The sequence below is a fragment of the Bos grunniens genome, chromosome 15 (assembly GCF_055505025.1).
Source record: "Bos grunniens cultivar Pamir isolate PY7600 chromosome 15, Bosgru_T2T1.0, whole genome shotgun sequence".
Taxonomy (NCBI): domain Eukaryota; kingdom Metazoa; phylum Chordata; class Mammalia; order Artiodactyla; family Bovidae; genus Bos; species Bos grunniens.
The window spans coordinates 6,791,871-6,813,105 of record NC_141179.1 but is presented as its reverse complement, the minus strand read 5'-3'; the positions used below and the strand labels follow the sequence as shown (position 1 = coordinate 6,813,105).

The 21,235-nt window shown below is 38.6% G+C and overlaps 1 protein-coding gene across 4 annotated transcripts in view; it reads right to left on the bottom strand.

Annotated features, from left to right (window-relative positions):
* Positions 1 to 17,784: 17,784 nt before the first annotated feature.
* The window catches only part of TMEM123 (transmembrane protein 123), a 72,738-nt gene continuing 69,287 nt past the window's right edge, over positions 17,785 to 21,235 (bottom strand). For all 4 annotated transcript variants that reach the window (XM_086338855.1, XM_086338857.1, XM_086338856.1 and 1 more), the window contains one exon: positions 17,785 to 20,329. In XM_086338855.1, coding sequence (XP_086194981.1) covers positions 20,305 to 20,329 — 25 coding nt within the window. In that variant the 3' untranslated portion in view covers positions 17,785 to 20,304. The remainder of the gene's footprint in view (positions 20,330 to 21,235) is intronic.

Sequence of the window (21,235 nt, the reverse complement as noted above, 5' to 3'; positions counted from 1 at the left end):
AAAGATAACGTGTCCATAGGTGCATGGATTTATCTCTGGGCTTTCTATTTTGTTCCACTGAACTATGTTTCTGTCTTTGTGCCAGTAGCATACTGTCTTGATGACTGTAGCTTTGTAGTAGAGCCTGAAGTCAGACAGGTTGATTCCTCCAGTTCCATTCTTCTTTCTCAAGACTGCTTTGGCTATTCGAGGTTTTTTGTATTTCCATACAAAATGTGTAATTATTTGTTCTAATTCTGTGAAAAATACCGTTGGTGGCTTGATAGAGATTGCATTGAATCTATAGATTGCTTTGGGTAGTATACTCATTTTCACTATATTGATTCTTCCAATCCATGAACATGGTATATTTCTCCATCTATTTGTGTCCTCTTTGATTTCTTTCACCAGTGTTTTATAGTTTTCTATATATAGGTCTTTTGTTTCTTTAGGTATATATATTCCTAAGTATTTTATTCTTTTCATTGCAGTGGTGGATGGGATTGTTTCCTTAATTTCTCTGTTTTCTCATTGTTAGTGTATAGGAATGCAAGGGATTTCTGTGTGTTAATTTTATATCCTACCACTTTACTATATTCATTGATTAGTTCTAGTAATTTTCTAGTGGAATCTTTAGGGTTTTCTATGTAGAGGATCATGTCATCTGCAGACAGTGAGAGTTTTACCTCTTCTTTTCAATCTGGATTCCTTTTATTTCTTTTTCTGCTTTGATTGCTGTGGTCAAAACTTCCAAAACTATGTTGAATAGTAGTGGTGAGTGGTTTTTAATTTTTAATGTTTTATATATTTTTTGTTTTGTATTTAACTCAGTGATATATTTTGAATTGATTTTTATTTATTTGACTGCCCTGGGTCTTCACTGCAATGTGAGGGCTCTTTGTTGTGGTACGTGGGTTTCTCTTGTGGAGCATAGGCTCTTGAGTGCATGGGCTCAGTAGCTGTGGTATGTGGGTTTAGTTGCCCTGCAGCACATGGGTCTTAGTTCCCAGATGAGGGATCAAACTTTCATCCTCTGCATTGCAAGGTGGATTCTTAATCAGTGGACCACCAGGGAACTCCCCTGGTTTTTAATTTTGATGAAGTTTAATTTATCTGGTTTTTCTTTGGTTGCTCATGATTTTGGTGTTAATTTAAGAATCCATTGCCAAATTCAGAGTCATAAGAGATATTCCTGTTTTAAGAGTTTTATGGTTTGGCTTTTATATTTAAATTGTTGATTCATTTTGAATTATTTTTTCTATGTGGTATGAGGTGAGGGTCCAACTCCATTCTTTTGCATTTTTGAACAGGGACAACTGGATATTTGTTGAAGAGACTATTCTTTCCCCATTGAATGCCCTTGGAACCCTTATCTAAGATCAATTGATCATTGAAGGAAAAACTTAAAAAAAAATGAAAATATATCTTGTGTACATGAATTGGAAGAATTAATATTGTTAAAATGTTCATGCCACCCAAAGACATGGATGGATTCAATGCAATCTCTATCAAAATTCCTGTGACATTTTTCATAGAAATAGAAAAAAATTCTAAAATTTGTATGGAACCACAAAAACAAAACAAAACCCAAACCCTTAATTTGCTAAAGCCATCTTGAGAATGAAGATGAGAATTGGGGGCATCACATTTCCTGATTTCAAGTTATATTGCAAATCTATAGTAATCAAAAGAATATGATACTGGCATAAAAACAGACCCATAGACCTGTAGAACATGGTAGAGAGCCTCGAAATAAACCGAAGCATGGATCTAGTGCTAAAGAACATGCCTTTCAATGCAGGAGATATAAGAGGTGCAGGTTCAATCCCTAGGTTGGGAAGATCCCCTGGAGGAGTTCATTTCAACCCACTCCAGTATTCTTGCCTAGAAAATCCAATGGACGAGGAAGCTGGCAGATAGTCCACAGGGTCGCAGAGTCAGACATGACTGAAATGACTTAGCATACACAAACACAGTCAACTAACTTTTGACAAGGATGTGAAGAATACACAATAGGAAAAGGACAGTCTCTTCAATAAAAGGTATAGGGAAAATGATATCAACATTCAAAAGAATAAAACTGGATCCATATCATACACCTTAACAAAAATAACTCAATGTATCAAAGACTTAAACATAATACCTGAAACTGTAAAACTTCTGAGTGGGAAAAAAAAAAGTAGCGAAAAAGCTTCTTGACATTATTCTTGGCTATAATGTTTTGGGTATGACATCTAAAATTCAGACACAAAAGAAAAAATAAACAAGTGAGACAACATCAAACTAAAATGCTGCTGCTGCTGTTGCTGCCAAGTTGCTTCAGTCATGTCTGACTCTGTGCAACCCCAGAGACGGCAGCCCACCAGGCTCCCCCATCCTTGGGATTCTCCAGGCAAGAACACTGGAGTGGGTTGCCATTTCCTTCTCCAGTGCATGAAAGTGAAAAGTGAAAGGGAAGTCGCTCAGTCGTGTCGAACTCCCAGCGACCCTATGGACTGCAGCCTACCAGGCTCCTCCATCCATGGGATTTTCCAGGTGAGAGTACTGGAGTGGGGTGCCGTTGCCTTCTCCGAACTAAAATGCTACTTCACAGCAAAGGAAACAGTCGACAAAATGAAGAGGGAAAAATATTTGTAAACCATATATCTGATAGTGTCCAAAATAAATAAGGAATTTATACAACTAGCAAAAAGCAAACATATCAATTAAAAATGGGCAGAGGAACTGAACAGACTCTTTCCAGAGAAGACATACAAATAGCCAATAGGTAAATGAACAGGTGCTCAACATGACTAATCATCAGAAATACAAATCAAAGCCACAATGAGATAGCAACACACCCCTGTTAGGATGGTTGCTATCAAATAGACAATACAAGTGTTGGTGAGAATGTGAAGGGAACCCTTGTGCACTCTTGGTGGGACTGTAAATTGTATAGTCATTGTGGAAAACACTATGAAGTTTCTTCAAAAAACCACAAATAAAGTTATCATGACCCTGCAGTCCCACTTCTGGGTATATCAACCATGGAAATGAAATCAGTACCTTGAAGAGTTATCGCCTCTCCCATTTATTGTGGTATTATACATAATAGGCAAGATGTGGAAACAACCTAAGTGTCCATTCAATGAAGAATGGATTTAAAAATTGTGAGAGATTTTATATACATAATATATTTCAGTCTTGAAAAAGAAAGAGATCCTGCCATTTGCAACATGAATGAACCTGGCTAACATTAGGCTAAGTGAAATAAGCCAGGCACAAAAAAAAACAAAACATGATCTTGCTTGTATGTGGAATCTAAAGAAGTCAGATGAATTGTGGACCTAGGAAGAAGGAAGTGGGAGAATTGGGGAGATGCTGGTCAAGAGCACAAAACTGCAGTCGTTTTGGATGAATACAGATACAATGTACAGCATAATGACCATAGTTATAGTTAATAATATTGTACTAAGTAATGGAAATTTGCAAAGAGAATAGAATCGGGTTCTCTCATAAAAATTACATGGCAAATATATTTTTAATGTAAAATATAAAATTTTTAAAAATGGGCACTTGCTCTCAAGGGTGCAGAGCACACACACAGACATCTTAATTGCCCATAGATTAAGGATTTACTCCTGATGTTTAATTCAATTCCATTGGTGTATATGTCTGTCCTGGAAAAGGTCAGGTTTTCATTCCAATCCCAAAGAGAGGCAATGCCAAAAATGTTCAAACTACTGTACAATTGCTCTCATCTTATACGTCAGCCAAGTAATGCTCAACATTCTCCAAGCCAGGCATCAACAGGATTTAGAAAAGGCAGAGGAACCAGAGATCAAATTGCCAGCATTCGTTGGATCACTGAAACAGCAAGAGAATTTGAGGAAAACATCTACTTTTGCTTTATTGACTATGCCAAAGCCTTTGACTGTGTGGATCACAACAAACTGGAAAATCCTAAAAAGAGGTGGGAATACCAGACCAGCTGACCTGCCTCTTGAGAAACCTGTATGCAGGTCAAGAAGCAACAGTTAGAACTGGACATGGAACAACAGACTGGTTCCAAATTGGGAAAAGAATCCATCAAGGCTGTATATTGTCAACCTGCTTATTTAACTTCTATGCAGAGTACATCATGTGAAATGCTAGGCTGGATGAAGCACAAGCTGGAATCAAAATTGCCAGGAGAAATAACAATAACCTGAGATAATCAGATGACACCACCCTTATGGCAGAAAGTGAAGAACTAAAGAGCCTCTTGATGAAAGTGAAAGAAGAGAGTGAAAAAGCTGGCTTAAAACTCAACATTCAAAAAACTAAGATCATGGCATCCAGTCCCATCACTTCATGGCAAATAGTTGGGGAAACAATGGGAACAGTGACAGACTTTATATTTGGGGGGCTCCCAAATAACTGCAGATGGTGACTGCTGCCACGAAATTAAAAGACGCTTGCTCCTTGTAAGAAAAGTTATGACCAACCTAGACAGCATATTAAAAAGCAGAGACATTACTTTGGCAACAAAAGTCTGTCTAGTTTTTTAAAAAGCTATGATTTTTCCAGTAGTCATGTATGAAGGTGAGAGTTGGACTATAAAGAAATCTGAGTGCCGAAGAATTGATGCTTTTGAACTGTGGTGTTGGAGAAGACTCTTGAGAGTCCCTTGGACTGCAAGGAAATCCAACCAGTCCATCCTAAAGGAAATCAGTCCTGAATATTCATTAGAAGGACTGATGCTGAAGCCAATACTTTGACTACCTGATGTGAAGAACTGACTCCTTGGAAAAGATCCTGATGCTGGGAAAGATTGAAGGCAGGAGGAGAAGGGGACAACAGAGGATGAGATGTTTGGATGGCATCACTGAGTCTATGGACATGAGTTCGAGTAAAACTCCAAGGAGTTGGTGATGGACAGGGAAGCCTGGCTTGCTGCAGTCTACCGTATTGCTCCAGGAGTGGGTGATGGACAGGGAAGCCCGGCTTGCTGCAGTCTACCATGTGGCAAAGAGTCAGACACGACTGAGCACCTGAACTGATACTGATATGTCTATCCTGTGCCAGTACCACACTGTTTTAATTACTGTAGCCTCCTAGTAAGTTTTTAAATTGGGAAGTGTGATCCTCAAACTTAGTTCTTATTTTTCAATGTTGTTTTGGATATTTGTGGCCCCTTGTGATCCAAGAATTTCAATACAGATTACATTGAATCTGTGGATTGCCTTGGGTAGTGTTGCCATCTTCACAATATTAAATCTTCTCATCCGTGAACATGGGGATTTTTTCCGTTATTTAGGTCTTTAATATCAGCAAAGTTTTTGAAAAGTGTATAAGACTTTCCCTTTCTTGGTTAAATTTCCTCCTAGGTGTTTTATTCTCTTGGGTGCTGTTTTCTTAATGTCATTTTGAACTGTTTATTGTTAGTATGTAGAGACACAACTGATTTTTGTGTATTGGTCTCATACCCTTACAACTTTGTGAATTTAATAGCTCTATATTCCTTGTTTATTTGTTGGGAATTTTTATATATAGAATCATGACATTTATAAATAGGGATTGTCTTCTTTTCCAATTTTGAAGCTTTTTCTCTTACCTAATTGCTTTGGCTAGAATTTTCAACATGATGTTGAACATCGGTGATGAAAGTGGGCTTCCTTAGAGGGAAAGCTTTCAATCTTTTACTATTGGGTACATTAGCTCTTTTTATCTATTTTTTTAATAGATGACATTTGCCAGGTTGATGAAGTCATTTCTATTTCTAGTTATCTGAGTGTTATAAAAGATGTTGGCTATTAACAAATACTTTTTCTTCATTGAGATGGTCACATGATCCCCTCCACGTTTGTTCTATTAATTTGGTATGTTACATCGATTGATTTTGTTATGTTGAAACATCCTTGTATTCATGAGATAAATCCCATTTGATTGTGGTGTATAATCTTTTTAATATGTTGTTGGATTCAGTTTGCTTATATTTTGTTGAAGATTTTTGCCTTTATATTCATAAGGGATATTGGTTTGTAGTTTTCTTGTGGTGAGTTTGTCTGGCTTTGGTATCAGGATAATGACACCAAATGATACTCATTCACAGAATGAGTTAGGAAGTGTTGTAGCTCAGTTGATTTTTTCCTAACTTCCTTTGGTGCAGAGCATTTGTAGTTCCTAGATATTTCCTTCTTAATCCTGCAGTAAAAGTAGCAGAATATGACATGTTTTGAGAATCCTTTTGCTGTGTGCCATCCTGTCAACACGTTGAAGCATCAGTATCAGAAGACACATAACAGAAGAAAAAGAGCAGGCTTGGGGGCATGGGAAAAGTTCTGCATAAAACAGGTAGCACTTTAACTGGCTCTTAGTTCAGTTCATTTCACTCGCTCAGTCGTGTCCGACTCTTTGCGACCCCATGAATCACAGCACGCCAGGCCTCCCTGTCCATCACCAACTCCCGGAGTTCACTCAGACAAATGTCCATCGGGTCAGTGATGCCATCCAGCCATCTCATCCTCTGTCGTCCCCTTCTCCTCCTGCCCACAATCCCTCCCAGCATCAGAGTCTTTTCCAATGAGTCAACTCTTTGCATGAGGTGGCCAAAGTACTGGAGTTTCAGCTTTAGCATCATTCCTTCCAAAGAACACCCAGGGCTGATCTCCTTTAGAATGGACTGGTTGGATCTTCTTGCAGTCCAAGGGACTCTCAAGAATCTTCTACAACACCACAGTTCAAAAGCCTCAGTTCTTCGGCGCTCAGCTTTCTTCACAGTCGAACTCTCACATCCATACATGACCACTGGAAAAACCATAGCCTTGACTAAATGGACCTTTGTTGGCAAAGTAATGTCTCTGCTTTTGAATATGCTATCTAGGTTGGTCATAACTTTCCGTCCAAGGAGTAAGCATCTTTTAATTTCATGGCTGCAGTCACCATCTGTAGTGATTTTGGAGCCCCCCAAAATAAAGCCTGACACTGTTTCCACTGTTTCCCCATCTATTTCCCATGAAGTTATGGTACCAGATGCAATGATCTTCATTTTCTGAATGCTGAGCTTTAGAAATTAGTAAATAATGATTATGATATTTTATTAATAAAAATAGACAAGGCCTTTGAGTAGCTGGGGGGTGATATATGTAGGTATTTTGGGGCAGAAGTCTATCTCTTCTTCAGATGAAATGGAAAAGTGTTGGGATGGATGGATATGTGAAGGGGCAGATGGTGGGTGCAGTGGTACTGCTGTAGGAGAAGTGGAGGAAGCTGAGCAGTCTCTACTCAGTGAAAATCTAGGAGTTAATCTCAGATCTCCAACTCAGTTTCTTCTTAGTTATCCGCTATTTGTATCCAGAGATATCTATCGTGTTCTCCGTTTGCTACAAACTTATTAATGAACCTGTGCATCTATGATCACACAACAGCAGAGCAGATATAAAATATTCATATTTATCAAATGTTTCTTTTTATAATATTATGCATTTCTTCTTGGGAAGTTGTCAGTCACTGCACTCTAATACAGGACAATTTCAGGGATAATAACAAATATCTCTTTTGCCAGAAACATATTTAATGAAAATATGCTATTTGTTCTTTAAATTATACACTTTGCATAGAACAAAAATTTAATTTTTCTATATTTATTAAATGGATTTGGAGAGATACATTTGTAAATGTATTACTGACTGAAACTTTCATCAAGGACATATAAACCTACTGTACAGCATAGGGAACTCTCCTCAACGCTCTGTGGTGCCCCAAGTTGGAAGGAAAACAAAACAGAGAGGATATGTATGGCTGATTCACTTTGCTGTATAGTACATAATGCAACATTGTAAGGTAACTATATTCCAATAAAATTTTTAAAAAACAGAAAAAGGATATATAGAAAATTATACATAAGAAAGCCTATCAAAAAATGGGCAAGAGACTCAGATCGGCACATCCCAGGAGTATAGCCAAATGGCCAAAAAACAAATGAAAAGGTGTGTAATCTTGTATCAGTAGTTATCAGAGAAAGGCAAGGTACACCCAGGTGATACTGGGTGTATCCCACCCAGTGGGATACTGTCACCTGCCAGGATGACTGAAATTCAGGCCTGATAAATCAAAAACATGAGACAGTAAGAACTCTTAGGCTACCATGGGGCTGCAAACTGAGCCACATTGAAAAGAGTTTAGCATTTTCTACTGCAGCTCAGCTATACTCACAAAGCCTCTGACCCAGCAGTTCCTGTCCTGGGTATATACCTAAATGAAATGTTTACAAATTTGCATCAATAGCCATGTATAGATAGTTCATACCCATGTTATTTGTATAAGCCAAATTCTGAAGACCCAAATGTACAGTAGATGAACAAATCAGTATGCTCAAAATGGAATACTAAACAGCAATGAACATAAATTAGTGACTACTTACAGTAAGTAATATGAATGAATCTCACAAACATTGACTGAAAGAATCTAGATGAAAAGAAGCATGATTCTATCACATGAAATTCTTAAACAGGCAATACTAATCTATGATGCTAAAAGACAAGCACTTGTTAACCTCAGAGGAGAAGGAGGGAAGTGTGGTTGGGAAGGGGCAAAAGAGGAACTTCCAAAGTGTTGGTAATATTCTTGTCTCTGATCTGGGTGGGGGTTAAAGAGGTCTGTTCACTTTATGATTATTCATTGTGCTGTATATTTATGTACACAAGAGAAGACTCTACACATGGACATCACCAGATGGTCAACACCAAAATCAGATTGATTATATTCTTTGCAGCCAAAGATGGAGAAGCTCTATACAGTCAGCAAAAACAAGACCAGGAGCTGACTGTGGCTCAGATCATGAACTTCTTATTGCCAAATTCAGACTGAAATTGAAGAAATGGAAAAGAAATGCAAAAAAGCAAAATGGCTGTCTGGGGAGGCCTTACAAATAGCTGTGAAAAGAAGAGAAGTGAAAAGCAAAGGAGAAAAGGAAAGATATAAGCATCTGAATGCAGAGTTCCAAAGAATAGCAAGAAGAAATAAGAAAGCTTTCCTCAGAGATCAATGCAAGGAAATAGAGGAAAACAATAGAATGGGAAAGACTAGTGATCTCTTCAAGAAAATCAGAGATACCAAAGGAACATTTCATGCAAAGATGGGCTCAATAAAGGACAGAAATGGTATGGACCTAATAGAAGCAGAAGATATTAAGAAGAGGTGGCAAGAATACACAGAAGAACTGTACAAAAAAGATCTTCATGACCCAGATAATCACGATGGTGTGATCACTCACCTAGAGCCAGACATCCTGGAATGTGAAATCAAGTGGGCCTTAGAAAGCATCACTACAAACAAAGCTAGTGGAAGTGGTGGAATTCCAGTTGAGCTATTTCAAATCCTGAAAGATGATGCTGTGAAAGTGCTGCACTCAATATGCCAGCAAATTTGGAAAACTCAGCAGTGGCCACAGGGATGGATAAGGTCAGTTTTCATTCCAATCTCAAAGAAGGGCAATGCCAAAGAATGCTCAAACTACCGCACAATTGCACTCATCTGACACACTAGCAAAGTAATGCTCAAAATTCTCCAAGCCAGGCTTCAAGAGTACGTGAACCATGAATTTCCAGATGTTCAAGCTGGTTTTAGAAAAGGCAGAGGAACCAGAGACCAAATTGCCAACATCTTTTGGATCATGGAAAAAGCAAGAGAGTTCCAGAAAAACATCTATTTCTGCTTTATTGACTATGCCAAAGCCTTTGACTGTGTGGATCACAATATACTGTGGAAAATTCTGAGAGAGATGGGAATACCAGAGTACCTGACCTGCCTCTTGAGAAACCTATATGCTGGTCAGGAAGCAACAGTTAGAACTGGACATGGAACAACAGACTGGCTCCAAATAGGAAAAAGAGTATGTCAAGGCTGTATATTGTCACCCTGCTTATTTAACTTATATGCAGACTACATCATGGGAAACGCTGGGCTGGAGAAAGCACAAGATTGCCGGGAGAAATAACCTAAGATAAGCAGATGACACCACCCTTATGGCAGAAAGTGAAGAGGAACTGAAGAGCCTCTTGATGAAAGTGAAAGAGGAGAGTGAAAAAGTTGGCTTAAAGCTCAACATTCAGAAAACTAAGATCATGGCATCTGGTCCCATCACTTCATGGGAAATAGATGGGGAACAGTGGAAACAGTGTTAGACTTTATTTTTGGGGGCTCCAAAATCACTGCAGATGGTGACTGAAGCCATGAAATTAAAAAAACTCCTTGGAAGGAAAGTTATGACCAACCTAGATAGCATATTCAAAAGCAGAGACATTACTTTGTCAACAAAGGTCCATTTAGTCAAGGCTATGGTTTTTCCAGTGGTCACATATGGATGTGAGAGTTGGACTGTGAAGAAAGCTGAGTGCTGAAGAACTGATGCTTTTGAACTATGGTGTTGTAGAAGAGTCTTGAGAGTCCCTTGGACTGCAAGGAGGTCTATCCAGTCCATTCTAAAGGAGATCAGTCCTGGTTGTTCATTGGAAGGACTGATGCTGAGGCTGAAACTCCATACTTTGGCCAGCTGATGCAAAGAGCTGACTCATTTGAAAAACCTTGATGCTGGGAAAGAGTCAAGGCGGTAGGAGAATGGGACGACAGAGGCTGGATGGCATCACTGACTCGATGGACGTGAGTTTGAGTGAACTCTGGGAGTTGGTGATGGACAGGGAGGCCTGGCGTGCTGCGATTCATGGGGTCACAAAGAGTCGGACACGACTGAGCAACTGAACTGATACGGTTTTATAGAGATATAGTTGATGTATGACACTGTCTGTTTAAAGTTCACAGAATAATTATTTGACTTACATACACTGTGAAATGATTACCACAATAAGTTTAGTTAACATCCACCATCTCATATTGACACAAAAGAATTTCTTTTTCCCTTGGAATGAGAATTCTTAGGATTTACTCTGAACAACTTTCTTACATATCATACAACAGTGATGAACTATAGTCATGTTGTAATTATATGCCTAGTATATATTTACCTTATAACCTGAAGTTTGTACATTTTGACCTTTTATCCACATGCCCCTCCCCCCACACCTCACTTATGGTAACCACAAATCCACTCTTTTCCTGTGAGTTTGTGTTATTGTTTTCTAGATTCTGCATATATGTGATATATCCATTTGTGTCTCTCTGTCCAGTTATTTCACTTAGCATAATGTCCTCAAAGTCCATGTATGCCGTTGTGTATATATATATATATATTTACACACCAAAACTTTTTTATCCATTCACCCGTTAGTGGTCACTTAGATTGTTTCTACATTTTGGCTATTGTAAATAATGCTGCTGATGAACATGGGGGTGCAGATATCTCTTCAACAGTGTTTTTATTTCCATTGGATACATTCCCAGAAGTGAAATTGCTAGATCACATGATAGTTCTATTTTTAATTTTTTGAGGAACCTCTATATTGTTCAGTTCCTTTCCAATTAATTTTTTTTTTGCTGTTATTGCAAGAGTTCTTTATACATTATGGCTATTAACCCCTTGTTACATATATGGTTTGCAAATACTTTTCGATAGATTGTCTTTTCATTTTGTTGATCATTTCTTCTGCAGACGCTTTTTAGTTTGAGGTAGTCCCACCAGTTTATTTTTTATTTTGTTGCTTTTGCTTTGTGGTATATTAAAAATAGTTGTTGCCAAGACCCATGTCAAAGAGGTTCTTTCCTATGTTTTCTTCTAGGAGTTTTATGGTTTCAGGTCTTATATTTAAGTCTTTAATCCACTTGAGTTAATTTCTGTGAGGAGTGTTAAGATAGGGATCTAATTTCACTCTTTACATGTGAATCTCCAAATTCTCTAGCACCATTTATTGAAGACTGACACACCTCCATTGAGAATTCTTGGCTCCTTTGTCAAATATTACTTTACCATATATTGTTCAGTCATTCAGTCATGTCCGACTCTTTGCAACACTATGGACTGCAGCACACCAGGCTTCCGTGTCCTTCACTGTCTCCTGAAGGTTGCTCAAACTCATGCCCATTGAGTCAACAATGCCATCCAACCATCTCATCCTCTGTCGTCCCATTCTCCTTTTGCCTTCAATCTTTCCCAGCATCAGGGTCTTTTCAAATGAGTCAGTTCTTCACATCAGGTGGCCAAAGTGTTGAAACTTCAGCTTCAGCATCAGTCCCTCCAATGAATATTCAGGACTGATTTCCTTTAGGATGGACTGGTTTGATCTCCGAGCAGTCCAAGGGACTCTCAAGAGTCTTCTCCAGCACCACAGTTCAAAAGCATCAATTCTTCAGTGCTCAGACTTCTTTATGGTGCAACTCTCATATCTGTACATGACTGGAAAAAACACAGCTTTGACTATAGGGACCACTGTTTGCAAAGTGATGTCTCTGCTTTTTAATATATCATCTAGGTGTGTCATAGCTTTTCTTCCAGGGAGCAAACATCTTTTAATTTTATGGCTTTAGTCACCATCTGCAGTGATTCTGAAGCCCATAAAAATAAAGTCTCACTGTTTCCACTGTTTCCCCATCTATTTGCCATGAAGTGATGGGACCAGATGCCATGATCTTAGTTTTATGAATGTTGAATTTTAAGGCAGTTTTTTCACTCTCCTCTTTGACTTTCATCAAGAGGCTCTTTAGTTCTTCTTTGTTTTCTGCCATATGGGTGATTCGTCTGCATATCTAAGGTTATTGATATTTCTCCCGGCAAGCTTGATTCCAGTTTGTGATTCATCCAGCCTAGCATTTCGCATGATGTACTCTGCATATAAGTTAAATAAGCAAGGCAACAGTATACAGCCTTGACAGACTCCTTTCCCAATTTGGAACCAGTCCATTGTTCCGTGTCTTGTTCTAACTGTTGCTTCTTGACCTGCATACATTCTCAGGAGGTGGTAAGGTGGTCTGGTATTCCAATCTCTTAAAAAATTTTCCAGTTTGTTGTGATCCACACAGTCAAAGACTTTAGCGTAGTCAATGAAGCAGATGTTTTCTGGATTTCTCTTGCTTTTTCCATGATCCAATGGATGTTGGCAATTTGAGCTTTGGTTCCTTTGCCTTTTCTAAATCCAGCTTGTACATCTGGAAGTTTTCTGTTTATGTATTGTTGAAGCCTAGCTTAAAGGATTTTGAGCTTTACCTTGCTAGTGTGTGAAATGAGTGCAATTGTATGGTAGTTTGAACATTCTTTGTCATTTCCCTTCTTTGGAATTGGAATGAAAATTGACCTTTTCTGATCTTGTGGCCACTGCTGAGTTTTCCAAATTGCTGGCATACTGAGTGCAGCACTCTAAAAGCATCATCTTTTATAATTTTAAATAGCCTAGCTAGAGTTCCATCACCTCCACTAGTTTTGTTTGTAGTAATGCTTCCTAAGGCCCACTTGACTTCATATACCAGGATGTCTGGCTCTAGGTAAGTGACCACACCATCCTGGTTATCCGGATCAGTAAGACCTTTCTTATACAGTTCTTCTGTGTATTCTTGCCACCTCTTCTTAATCTGTTCTGCTTCTGTTAGGTCTTCACTGTTTCTGTCCTTTATTGTGCCCATCTTTGTATGAAATGTTCTCTTGGTATCTCTTAATTTTCTTGAAGAAATCTCTAGTCTTTCCCATTCTGTTTCTCCCATTCCTCTATTTCTTTGCATTCTTCACTTAAGAAGGCTTTCTTATCTCTGCTTGCTAGTCTCTGGAACTCTGCATCCAGTTGGATATATCTTGCTCCTTCTCCTTTGCCTTTCACTTCTCTTCTTTTCTCAGCTATTTGTAAGGCCTCCTCAGACAGCCATTTTGCCTTGTTGCATTTCTTTTTCTTTGGAATGGTTTTTATCACTGCTTCCTGTACAGTGTTACAAACCTCTGTCCATAGTTCTTCAGGCACTCAGTGTATCACATCTAATCCCTTAAATCTATTTATATTTCTACTGTATAATCATAAAAGATTTTATTTAGGTCATACCTGAATGGTCTAGTGGTTTTCTGTACTTCAATTTTAGTCTGAATTTTGCAATAAAGAGCTCATGATCTGAGCCATAGTCAACTCCCAGTCTTATTTTTGCTGACTGTATAGAGCTTCTCCAACTTCAGCTGTGAAGAATAAAATCAGTCTGATTTCAGTGTTGACCATCTGGTGATGTCCTTGTGCAGAGTTATCTCTTGTGTTGTTGGAAGAGGGTGTTTGCTATGACCAGTGCGTTCTCTTGACAAAACTATTAGCCTTTGCCCTGCTTTCTCAGGATTGCTTTAGCTGTTTGTAGTCTTTGTGGTTCTGTCTAAATTTTGGGATTGTTTTCTACCTCTGTTAAAAATGCCATTTAAATCTTGGTAGGGATTGCACTGAATTTCTAAATGGCTTTTGGTAGTATTGATGTTTTAACAATATTAATTCTTCCAACCCAGGCTATATTTCCATCTATTTGTGTCTTCTATTTCTGTCATCACTGTTTTATAATTTCAGAGTGGAGATCTTTCATCTCCTGATTAAATTTATTCCTAGGTATTTGTTTGTTGTTGATGCTATTGTAAGTAGGACCATTTATCTATTTTTCAAATAATTCCTTATTGGTGTATAGGAAAACTACTGTTTTTCAATGTTATTTTGTAAACTGCAACTTTATTGAGTTTGTTGAATAGAGCTAAAAGCTTTTTCGTGGGGCTTCCCTGGTGGCACAGTGGTTAGGAATCTACCTGCCAAATCAGGGGACACACTGGATTCCTGATCTGGGAGGGTCCCACATGCTGGGAGGCGAGTAAGCGCATGTGCCGCAACCTCTGAGGCCCGCGAGCCGAGAGCCTGTACTCTGTAACAAGAGAATCCACCACCACGGAAGCTTCTGCACTAGAGTGTAGCCCCACTTGCCTCAACTAGATAAAGCCCGCACAGAGCAATGAAGACCCAGTGCAGCCTATACATTTTAAAAAAAGATTTATGTTTTGTCCATAGTCTGTATTTAACAAAATAAAAGCTTTTTGGTGGAGTCTTTAAGTTCTTTTATATATAAAATCATGTCATCTGCAAACTGGGACAGTTTTACTTCCTCCTTTCTGATTCTGTTGCCTTTTCTTTTTCTTGCCTGATTGCTCCGGCTAGGACTTCTGGAACTTTGTTGAATAGGAGTGGTCAAAGTGGGCACCCATGTCTTGTTCTTTTTTTTTTTTTTAATAAGTTTTAGAATATGTATTTGGCTGCAGCAGGTGTTAGTGGCAGCACATGGATTGCCAATCTTCGTTGAGGCATGCGGAATGTTTAGTTGCAGCTTGCAAACTCTGTTAGTTGTGGTATATGGCATCTAGTTCTCTGACCTGGGATCAAACTCAGGCCCCCTGCATTGGGGGCATGGAATTTTATCCACCTGACCACCAGAGACATCCCTCTTGTTTTGTTCTTATCTTAGAGGGAAAGCTTTCAACCTTTCACTAATGAGTGTGTTAGCTGTGGGCCTATCATATATAACTTTTATTATGTTGAGGTACATTCCTTTAATTATGTTAAGATGAACGGATGTTGAAATTTTCAAATGCTTTTTCTGTGTCTGAAATATTTTTTTCATTCTATTAATGTGATGAATCACAGAGTTATTTGCATATGTTAAACCATCCTTACATCCTAGAAATAAAAGTCCCAGTTGATCATGGTGAATGATCTTTTTTGTGTGTGTTGCTGAATTCAGTTTGCCAATACTCTATGAAGAATTTTTGCAACTATATTCATCAGGGATATTGGCCTATAGTTCTCTTTCCTGGTAGTAGCCTTTTCTGACTTTGGTATTACAGTAATGCGAGCCTCATAAAACCAATTTGGGAGCATTCCTTCCTCTTTTTTTTTTTTTTTATAAGAGCTTTGATAATGATTTAGTTCTTTCAGTGTTTTGTAAAATACTCCAGTGAAGCTCTTTGGTCCTGGTATTTTTAGTGCTGGGAATTTTTGACTACCCATTCAGTCTCCTTATTAATAAATGGTCTGTGCAAATTTTTTATTTCTTCTGAGTTAGTTTGGCAGGTTATATGTTTTTCTTTTTTTTCCATTTCAGCAGTGGGCCAGGGTATGCCTCAGCTTTCTGGGAGTGAGAGTAGACCACGTTCCAGGGCTGCCAAATCCCTTTGAGGACCCAAATCAGGCAGACCTGCACCTCATCAAGTTCCCAGGTTAGACTGTGCCACTAAATTGATTCTGCAGATGAGCAAAGCTGCTGGGACTACAACACTTGCAGGTTGCTGGTCGACTTCACCTGCCACGTTCTGAATGCTGGTTATTGCAAGCCTTCTCCTTTTCTCTGTTGGATTCCCAGTGGTCAAGCCCCCCCAGATTTCCTTGCAGTTCCCATGGGGTGAGATGAGTGGGTGCTCCAAAGAAGTGACCCGTAGTGCTGGGGGAACTGGATGTCCACTCTGGGCTTTCTCTTCCAAATGGGGTAACTCTAAGCTCAGGGAGACCTCTTGGTAAGGTGTGGTGCTGGCCTAGGGGAGGGGCAGTGAGTCACTATGTAGCCCCTCCTCTGTACCTTTAAGTGTGGTCTTTCTTGGTGTCTGTGGTGCAAGGGGATGTGTCAGCCTCACTCCTGTGTTCCAGGCTTCTCTCAGCGCACAACAGTTGTTAGCTAGCTGTGCTTCATGTAAGTGGGGTGAGAGGAAGTCAGGAACAATCTATGTTGCCATCTTGGTGATGACACACGGCATTTTTTTTGTATGTATAAGATACTTCAATCTTTTAAAAAATAAGCTGAACCTTAAAAGGGCATTTTTTCCTCGACAAATGTGATGTTTATTGTATCTATACTCATACCATTGTTTACCTAAATAAGACACACATTCAAGCCTGACGCTGGGGGCATCACTCTGCACAGAGTGAAGCTGAAGTAATGATGGGGACGGAGGAAGAATTATGTACAAATATTACTGTAGGAGTACTTTTTATCATATAAAGAATTTTCTGCAGACTGCACCTTTTCCCCTTGGTTGAAGTGAAGTGAAGTGAAAAGAAGTCGCTCAGTCATGTCTGACTCTTTGTAGAGCCTGTAGCCCACCAGGCTCCTCGGTCCATGGGATTTTCCAGGCATGAATACTGGAGTGGGCTGCCATTTCCTTCTCCAGGGGATCTTCCCAACCCAGGGATCGAACCCGGGTCTCCCGCACTGTAGGCAGACGCTTTACCGTCCAAGCTACCAGGGAAGCCCTTCCCCTCTGTAACAATATATATTTTAAGTCTTCCTTGCATGTGTGGTAAGTCGCTCAGTCATGTCTGACTCTGCAACTCTATGAACTGTAGCCCGCCAGGCTCCTGTATCCATGTGATTCTCTGAGCGGGCTGCCATGCCCATCTCTAGGGGGTCTTCGCACCTGGGGGTAGAACCCCCATCTCTTATGTCTCCTGCATTGAAGGTGGTTCTTTACCACTAGTGCCACCTGGGAAGCCAAGTCATCCTTTCGATAAAGTTAAATTATATCCAGTTGTAAAGAAAAAGTGTTGAAAAACCGTATGTTAATACATTTGCAGTTGATTTATATCAGGAATGGTAATTTTAAAATTTCTACAACAGATATACTTGTTTTAAAGGTTCTACCCAGAAGAATAAAAATAAATGGCTTTAAATGAAAGTCCTTTGAGCAGTGCCTCTCAGACTCTGGTGTTCAGAATCACCTGACAAGGACTGCCGGGCCCCACCCCAGAGACTGGGATTCAGCAGACCTGGGCTGGGATCTACCGTAACAAGCTTCCGCGTGAGCCTGCCGCTGGGCCAGGCGACCGCACAACAATCTGCCTTTTCACTTTGGGCATTTTCTGTTAGTTTCTCCTGAGTTTGATAAAAATGAAGCAAAACCACACACTACTCTCTGATAAAGAACAAAATTTTATTCTAAAAATAGATCTCAGTAACAAGGAAATACCAAAAGTTGGTCCTTATAATAAAAAGAAAAAATGTAACAGAAATTTGCTTTATAATTTTTTCCTGAAAAATACAAAATTATCACTCTAATTTTGCCAGCTCTCATTAACTGTATTTGTATTATTTATTGTATGGACTATCCAAGGAAATTTAAAAATCATAGGTTGAATTCTACCTAATATTTAAACATACATTTGAATTGCTTTTATCTTCAAGTAAATACATTCTTAAAGAATGCAAATGAAACTGAACATTTGCTGAAGTAAACATAATGAGGAAGATAAATTTATACTTAGGAAATGTGCTCCAAAGTGAAATACTGGTTTATATAGCTGTTTCCCTTATTTTTTGCAGATAAACAAAAAAAACCCCAAACCCCAAAACCTGATTGCATTGAACTACTGATATTTGAAAGTAACAAATTGTACAACTTATATACAGAAAAAGACATAACTAAATTTTTTCAAGCCCCAAGCACAGGAAATTTTAAAGGCAAATAATGACATTCAGTACTTAAAAAGTGGTTTTATATTTTCAAAGTGCTAAGAAACAAGTATTCAAGAAAATTTCAGGCCTGTCTACAAAGTTCTGACTGACTTGAAGTACTGAAATATCAAGAATTCAGAAGACAAGTTAAGGTTAAAAAGCCTTCTTTACTATAAAACGTGTCTTCAGTATATTTTGCAAAAAAGTGAAGCAGTGGTTAAAGGACCAGTTATGGATAAGTTAGTAACATACAAGTTATCTATCAGCCCAGATCTCTTTTCAAACTAAGGCAAACACATGTTTCATAATTCTCCTTCCACACTGCATGTGTCACATCCACCCATCCTGTCACATCCATATTTTGGATAATTCTTATTATTCATCATGTCAGTTGGCCACAATACACAGTGAGTAGAAATGATCCTTTCATATCAGAATTCTTGATTCTCTGCACAAAAGTTACGTTTAATTCCTCCTAAATGAACGTACACATTTATTAGGACTTCTTAGCTCATTTCTGGGCTGTCAGAAATTGGTGTGATTTACTTTGACTGTCTAAGATAGAAGAAACAGTATGTTAGTACGTAGTATGACTAAGTATCTCTTTTGTTAAAACTTGACCCTGAGTTTTGAGTGCTGGAATATAAACTGTAAATCTGAAAACACTCCAAAATATGTTGGCTAATACTGCTGTCTTTACAATATTATGCTTTTTCTCTCCATTAACATAATACATCTGAAAGTGCCTCCTCCTCAGCAGGGGAGAAGAGGAGTAGTTGAGAGAAGACCCAAATATGGAAGCAGGAATGTCCAGTCTTAAAAACTCCTGTTTTAAACTGTGTAAGAATTTATTCCAAAATATGCTGGTGTTTTAGTGTAAAAACGCTATTTCCCCAAATCTCTGAGTGACACTGACGGACTGCACCTACAGGTGTAGCAGCCCGAGGGGAGCCCCACAGCCCCTGGCTTGGCAAACACAGCACTCACCTCTCATTTGGACCAAAGAGTGCTACGTGTTGCTGTGGAAATCATCTAAAGGTCTTTTTTTTTTTAAAGCTAGGTCTGTTTACATTATGTTAACCATTTCTAAACATTGAAAGCAGTTCTCCATCTGTTAAAAATATTCACTAAATATAAAATTAACAACTGAACATGAAATAAAGCAATTTCCAGTGATGACAGTGTTCTCACAGTAGCAAATCTAATTTATTTAATACTAACTAAGTCTTTAAAACATTATTATGTTAAACACTGCAATTACAGAGGGGGAAAAAGGCAGTTACATCAACTGCTATTGAAAGCGCAAAAGAAAAATACAGGCTCTCCAATGGTTCTCTAACAAGGATGAGCCCAGATACTGTTTCTAGTTAAAAATTTTTTTTTTTTTGGTGGGGGAGGGCATGTATTTTGTTCTAAACAATATAACTAACTTTAAATATAGAAAATATTGATGGTTTCTGAAGAGACAATAAACTAAAATTATGCTTAAGACGTGGCTTATTCATATAATTTCTGCTATGTGGCAATGGTAATTAGGATATATCCAGCTGTTATTAGCACTGAGATTCTTTGTGTGACTAACAAAGACATCAGAATCCTTAGTGCTGAGACAAGCTCCTTATCTGAATGACCAGATGGCATCAAACCCTTCAGTGATGATGCTTTCCAATTACTGGCCTATGTGACCAATGCCACAGAAAAGTAAAACCAGACTTGTTTGTCTTACTATGTATTTTCTAAAACTGAATATAATACCATTGCATTAACTATATGCTCCATATGTTCATTAAAAACCCCCAAACCAAAACCTTTTTCCTTTAATAATCATGAGGAATCTTTACATATTTATATAATACACTGTATATTATATGCATGGCCTGTTTATGCTATTTTCAAGAAAAGAATACTGTATTAAAGTAATAAATCAAAATGAGCTGATAGGGCTGTATCGCTCTTCCTTCCATTGGTTCTTGGAGTCCCTTAAATGATGGCATCATGTTCATCACTGTAATAAATCAAAAGTTAAAATTACTTTGTGTTTTATATTGTATCAAAATACTTATAGTTCATATTTTTAAGAAATGAATAATTTCTAGCTTCAGAATCAAAACTGTATTGCTTTGTGTTTTCTTAAGCAAAAGTACCTGGTATACTATATTGGTTAAGGATTCAAGCAGCGTATTCAGGTTGCAAAATGGATCTACACTCAAATCTCTGCTCTACAGTGGCTGTGACTTTTCATCAATTAGCTATTATAAACCTCTTTAAAAAAGAAGATAACCAGAACAATCATTTTATGAGCATCTACTATGTGCCAGGTGTTCTGCTACAGACTTTGCACCCATATCTCTTTCAGTCATCACAGTAGCCCTAAGCAGAAGAAGGGCGCTGAAAAAAACGTGTGTGTGTGTGTGTGTGTGTGTGTGTGTGTGTGTGTGTGTGTGGACAATGGTAGGTATTTAATCAATCAATTCCATTTTGCAGAAGATCAGAAGCTAAGCAAGCATGTAAGCCTGTGGACTCTCATCCTGACTACTAGACACTGTGCTACACCGTTTACATGAATGTAGGCAGGCACCCCGCTAGTCAATAGAACCAGACTCAAATTTAAGTCTGTCTGCCCCAACCCCATCTCTTACCACATCACTCCACCGTCTATCCATGCAACCCTAAGAAACACGGCAGCTAACACTTTACTGCTGCTGCTAAGTCACTTCAGTCGTGTCTGACTCTGTGCAATCCCATAGACGGCAGCCCACCAGGCTCCCCCATCCCTGGGATTCTCCAGGCAAGAACACTGGAGTGGCTAACACTTTAATCAGTGTTATTATCCAATAAAGGAAATTAGAAATGCTCATAATTACTAGATACTGGTCTCAGTTTCCTTCATGGGAAAATAGTAAGTCTTTAT